The sequence below is a fragment of the Bombus impatiens genome, unplaced genomic scaffold (assembly GCF_000188095.3).
Source record: "Bombus impatiens unplaced genomic scaffold, BIMP_2.2 scf_0091, whole genome shotgun sequence".
In the NCBI taxonomy this organism is placed as follows: domain Eukaryota; kingdom Metazoa; phylum Arthropoda; class Insecta; order Hymenoptera; family Apidae; genus Bombus; species Bombus impatiens.
In genome coordinates, this window is record NT_176510.1 from 736,957 (window position 1) to 743,309 (window position 6,353).

Sequence of the window (6,353 nt, forward strand, 5' to 3'; positions counted from 1 at the left end):
CCGCGGCCGCGGCTGGAGCCGCCCTTTGTCCTGTCCCGTATCCGCCGACGCCTTATCACGCAACGCCGCCGCCCGCTGTAACGCATCATCACCATCATCATCATCATCAAGGTTGGTAGCCTCAATGATCTCGCGACTTCTTGTTCTTCTTCCTCGAGCGAGAATTTTCTGCGATTTTCAGTTTCGCGCGTTCGCATCCGCGTTGCATTAGACGATTATATCAATGATATACGTACATGTAATACATAGATACGTATAGGTGTCAGAAGTGCTATTATCGATAACTCTTAAAGGCTATCGTGGTGGAAGTTTCACCCCGTCTTCGTGTTACTTAGTTGATCTTGTTGTTATCCGATCGAGTATTCGACTCGGCTGATTTCTGAGATAAAATGGAACGCACTGGGTGAAATTTCGTCGCTCGTAGTATCAACGTGATTCCCTGATAGCCTTCAAGGGTTGCATTCGGAGCAAAGTTCTCGCTCGAGACGCCAACCTACCGGGCACGGTACGTGACACATTGGTGGAAGAACACAGTAGGTGTGGCACCTCCTCTCTGTTCGTATCCCGATACGACATAGAGGAGGAACAAAAACACAAACCTGTCCAAAAAAAGAAAACTTCGTTCTCCACCAGCGCAACTTGAAGTGTGCGTTCAGTTCTAGCAGCGAGCTCGCGGGATATCAGGCAACAGTCGCGTCTCTTTCTTCCATCCTGATACGAGCGCTGAATAATCGAATTCGAACGAACCTCTCCATACCAATTTGGTACCGGTGCGTTTCCAGTTGGGCCGACGACGCCGGGCAAGCTGTCACCGTCTTCCCCGACCGCTATTCATCCCGGTGTCGGCCATCAGACGGCTACTTCCGTCGGTCTACAGTGGCCGAGTTCTCACACGGTTCACGACATCCTCGCCACCAGCTGCAACTTGATCAATTCGCAGTCGTCTCCATCGCCAACGTCGCCATTGTGCGCTACGGTGAACAATAATCATCACCATGGTCACCACCATCATCATCATCAGAGCAACGACAACGCTGCCAGCAACAATAACAACGAGGAAACCAGCGGTTACCATCATCCGCACCACCATCACCATCATCAGCAGTATTACGCGTCGGCTCTGTACCATCATCATCATCACCATTCGGACACCGTGACCCCCGTGGCAACCACGTCACCGGTTCTCACTGTACAGTCGATCATGATGCAGTCGTCGGCGACGAACAGTCAACCAGCTAGTCCCTGTAATTGAAACGATCGTGACGTTAGATAGGATTTTATCGGATAGTAAACGCGAGTGATGGAAAGACTAAGTAACTGGATCGTGGTATAAGACATATACATAGTGGTTGCATATGTATCCATGAGTTAATAATCGATATGTAATTAGGGAAAAGGACGATCGAAACGACGAAAGTAAGTGGTTGTAAGTGAGAATAAAGACAAGAAACATAGGAATAGAGAAAGAGATATGAATAAGTACCTAATGGGGTGTGGCTGGCAAGAACGGTATATCATCTCACCAGTATTATATATTTTTATCGTCATTTGCCAAGAGTGCCTTCCTTCGAGTGCCATAAAGAAAATTGTACGTTCGTTATAATTCGTGAAACGGACTGTGAGAGAAGACGATCGAGATTGTCGCAACTTTTGAAAAAAGGATTTGCACGTTACTCGTGGAACCTGCGAATACTGTTTTAATCGTTTACCTTGTTTTATTTTTTCTTTTTTTTTTTGTATGTTTGTTCAAACTTTGCGTAGATTTAATGATATAATCGTTAAGGAAAGAAGATCGTTTATTCCCAGCGAAGCGAGATTTACGAGCGAGACGTTCGAAAAAAGCTCCCCCGATAAATTGGGAGGATGTTGTCGATATTATTTAACTGATAAACACGTACGATCGTGTCACGATTGTGCGATTATAGTCCTCTGCCATGCTTTTTTATGGAATGCAACTTTTGTCATTGGGAAATATATATTTTCCGTCAAGTTAAACAACGAGCTTACGTACTTCTTTTCCTTCTTCCAATCTTTTTCCATCCATACTTCGAAATCGAAGAGGGAAATCTACAAAGGGCGAAGGTACCTGGTATGTATTAAACAAATTTATCAATCAAAACCAAATTGTCGGAATGGCGAGATTTAAGTCTATCTATGGTTTCTATAATTACTACAAATACACAAGTGCCTTGAATGAAATTAATACTAATTCTCAATAATTACGTAGCCGTCTATTTTCGTGATACGACTTTAGATCCACATAATAACCGCATAATATTATCTTCTACGTGTAACAAATACCACGCGAGTCAGTAGCATCTATCATTGTTGATCTGAGACATCGAAAAGATCGATCTGATAACAACGTATCTCAGACGGACTGTCTCTTTGCACGGCGACTTCGCTATAATTCACCGAAAATTTTTCCTCCTCCGACGTTAATTTACTTCCTAGCTCACGGCTCAGTTGGCACGCTGAAGAGTTCGAGAATACAACGGTGCTTTAGATTTCCTACAACTTCTCTTTTTTTTGGCACACCTTTCGAACGTTCGGTTCCCTACGGATGATAGTAAATAATTTATTTATTTTTCATCTTTTCTATCTTTATGTAATTTCCGAACGTTCAAATAACGCGGCCGTGTTTCAGTCGAAGTTAATCTGTTGCGGTGATCTTCTTAATTACCAAGGCTTCCGCGAAGCAAAAGGAGAAGTTCGTTTGAGACGCTGCGGTCCAGAATGAAAGAAAAACCGGCAGAGTCGTCGAGATTTAGTCGTCGGTGTGCTCGTGCAATCGCGAATTTCCAATCGATCGAAGCACAAGGTACGTATTCAGTTTGATCGCCGCTCCAGAAACAGTCGACGCCGTGCTCAAGAAACGACGCAGCAAGAGGAAAAGGCACAATATATTTACGTAGCTTCAGCGGCTAAACGCGAGTCTATAATTGCCAACTGTAAATTGCTGCGGTTGCTTGCATTTTAAATTTCAAACTCGAACGTTCAAATGTCCACACGTGCAAACGGAGCTTTAGATTTCAGCCGCTTCGTCTTGCAGGGAAGCTTTCAACAACCAAGAAATTAACTTTTGATCTTCGTTCCGTCGATTCTTGATTGACTGCGGTCAACCAACGAATGAAAGAGCGAGTAGAACGTATGTAGAAGAATGGGATAGTCGTAAAGCACGTTCGATGGTATTGTGTCCGATGGAATTATTGTCTATCTCGGGCTTTTACGTATTCTGTTAACGGTCTTGTAATAAATGCGCGTACATGGATCGATTCGCGCGTAACTACCGATAACGTGGACTGCTTGATTGATGCTTCCATTCCGAATAATCAGCAACGTTTCTCTGTAACCACAGATAATGGCCGTGCAATGTTTAATGAGCTGCGATATCGTTCTTAAGGCGTACAAGCTTACAACTAAATTAATCGTTTCCTCTCTTGTTTTTCACAGAAACAATGTTTCTGGAAGAGAGCTGGCCGTTAACGTTTTGCCATTTTAATTAAACTTCGACCGTCGAAATGCTCGTTGCATAAGGGAACCCTGTTCGCCACGTAGCTTCGACTCCGAGCAACGAGAATTATTTAAGAGAAGTAAGTACAAGTAATAATAAATCGCGGAATAATAAATACTATAGTATCCTTTCTGCTGATCTTAAATTTGCTAATGTTAATTATTTGCGACAACAAGCATGGATAGAGTACATAACACGCTCGGCGCGCTCTTCCGTGCAAGTACATACGCGAGCGCGCACGAGCGTACGAAAGCACCAAGTTATAAAAGCAAACGGACCGGCGTTGTCCAATCAGCGTTGATCGAGCGTGAAATCCCTCCTCTTCGACGAAATTAGACACCCACTTGGTGCTTCCAGCTTCACGATTCTTGGCCAAAATAACCAATGATAGTTTTTCCAATGGACCTCCTTTCAGCCGCCATTTATACAAAATCAACGTGGTCGCCATCTAAACATCGTTGGCTTATCATCGTATTTCATCGAAGAACGAGAAAGGACGAACTTCTCTAATTTCACGATCATCGCCTGTGTCGGAGACGATGTGACACCAAACAAACGAGATTCACGAAACTCTAAAAATTTGTTGAATCGTTAGCTTCGCTGCCGACGTACACGCTATATAACCGTTTGCCTTTTTCTGCTGATGTTTAGGCGAGTTATAACATAATGAGCATCGCGCCGGCATGACGGTCTGTCCCTTTGAAATACGAATATCCCCTTTTCCATTCCGCGGTGAGATACTCCGCCCCGATACTCTATTACTCCCTAGTCAAAGGAGCGACAGAACCTGCTCACGGGAACCGCTTCTTTGGAAGTCGTTCAGTGTCGGCTTTCCATGTTCTCATTAACAGCGGGCCGCTTTTATTAACCGCGAAAAAGAAAGGGGGATGCTCCTTGGTCCTCGTAGTCTCTCCTTCCTGAAAAATTCTTATACGTGCGTATTGTGGAGAGATTTTCTGCAAGAATGAAAGAAGGAAGGAGGAGGAACAGAGATCTTGTGACGGACCGTGTAATGACTCCACACTATGCAGTAACAAACGAGAGATTCGCGGATCAACCAACGGGTTGGTCCATAAGTGCGTGCGGTTTCGTATTCTCCGTCGATATTTACGACTTCTTCTCAACGTTGCGATAATTTTTGGACTCATCGTTCGAAGAATTCCGCGATCCAATCTCCCAGTCGTGGAAAGAAACATTCGCCTCGATTATAATGGTGGGAGCAAACATTTGTTTCCGTTAATCTCCGTATCTTTCGAACGATTAATCGCTTTGTTATTGGCACGGAAAAATATACGCGGAAAAAAGTACGGTCGCACGAAGGAAGAAAACAGAAGCTATCGAACGACGTACCTAAGGGTCATAGCCGATAGGCGATTATTACGAGATATAATATTCGATATGAAACGAAAACCGCGCGAACTATTATCGATTAAGGTAGACGTTTAATAATGACGATTTACTGATAAACGGAAGACGAATTATTAATCGTGGTAAAGAGACTTGGAGTATAACTCGAATTAGAACAACGTCCAAAAATTTCGTTCTTCAAACTACGTACATCGTCGTGTAGAAAACATACAGAGTAATTTATCTCGGATGTAAAGGCTCCATCAAACAGTTACAGGTTCTAATATCAGAGGAGTGGACGGACATTGGCCGTGAATAGGCGTATAAATTTCCACGGCAAATACACGTCAGCGGTTTTTCAACGAACATGAAGACCCAAGCGTGAGATAAAGGTGTTCCTGGTCGTTGTGTCCGGTTGCGATTCCTTGCCGTTTAAAATACGGCGAGTTCTGGTAGCGAGCGTTTTGCTTCGCGCGGCACGCCGTGCTCGCGAACTCCGTCGCGCTCGATTACGAGCTACGCCATGACGAAGATACGCTAATAAATTAACGGGTAAATAAACCCTCCGCGAGAGAACAGGCCGCGCCGCGTATCTGTCTCGCTTAGAATAGAATAGAATGTATTAGAGGAGCACGGGCACGATTAATGGGCTGAGATTTCGCGCAAGTGGAAAGGCGCAGCGTCAACCTCGAGCCGCACGATTTCCCGAGAACGAGCTGAGGTAAACACGTTGATGGAATAACTTTTCCGTACTTTGAGAAACGTGCAATTTTTCCGTACAGTCTGTACAAACCCTGTGACGAGTCCACTGCGCGCCTTTTACGTGTCAAGTTTGTCAGCTCGTAGTGTCCACACTTGGAAGAAGAACAACTCACGGTATTCTGTTTGCTGATAGAGCGTTAAATGGTCTTATAGACTGTCTTTGAATCATCGAGAATTTCAAAATCAATCCGTTAGAAACATATCGCATTACGATCTCACATTACATACACTGGTTAGGTATCTTACTTTTAATCGCATTGCGTTAAATACCAGCAATGCGAACTAATACTTGAATGGTAACTTATAACATGTAATATAATATTGTATATTCTAATAGGGTTTCCTTGTAAATAAATCGAAATTAAATCGTTCCTGTCACATGTTCTTTCACCTTCTCGATTCAAATATCGAAATTCAAATATTCGAAGATCTTGGTAGAATAATATCTCCAATCTGACATCATCTACGTTTAAACAGGATTCCTGATCTCTGCTTCTTCTTGTTCCATCTTCTCTTATCCCGACGACAATGAAGTCTCTTTCTCGATAGGAAATAGGACGAAGGGAAAAGAGTAGAAGGAAGCGTGGTAATTAAGAAAACGTCACCGTTCCCGTGGTCCAGCGTGGTTCCTCTCGTCTGGAGGCGAGTCTTTGGCGCGTTTTCCATTCGGTGTACAAATAGCTCGCAGACCCCTAGCCCCTGTCGGCTCCTCTCATGTCTCCGCGACGCG

General features: G+C 44.0%; 2 protein-coding genes and 1 long non-coding RNA gene across 4 annotated transcripts in view; 2 read left to right on the forward strand and 1 right to left on the reverse strand.

Annotated features, from left to right (window-relative positions):
• Window positions 1-1,992, forward strand: part of LOC100741090 (paired box pox-meso protein-like) — an 18,359-nt gene extending 16,367 nt beyond the window's left edge. The window contains exons 2-3 of the mRNA XM_033318382.1: window positions 1-111; window positions 783-1,992. The exon at window positions 1-111 is cut by the window's left edge and continues 582 nt beyond it. Coding sequence (XP_033174273.1) covers window positions 1-111; window positions 783-1,252 — 581 coding nt within the window. The 3' untranslated portion in view covers window positions 1,253-1,992. The remainder of the gene's footprint in view (window positions 112-782) is intronic.
• Window positions 1-6,347, reverse strand: LOC117151129. Its single transcript, XR_004460818.1, has 4 exons — window positions 6,229-6,347; window positions 1,073-1,242; window positions 600-971; window positions 1-75 (listed from the first exon to the last, which is right to left on the reverse strand). It is a non-coding gene; the product is annotated as an uncharacterized LOC117151129 (long non-coding RNA).
• The window catches only part of LOC100741328 (DNA polymerase epsilon catalytic subunit A), a 19,932-nt gene continuing 14,088 nt past the window's right edge, over window positions 510-6,353 (forward strand). For both annotated transcript variants that reach the window (XM_003485936.3, XM_033318373.1), the window contains exon 1: window positions 510-520. The gene's annotated coding sequence lies outside the window, so the exon portion shown is untranslated. The remainder of the gene's footprint in view (window positions 521-6,353) is intronic.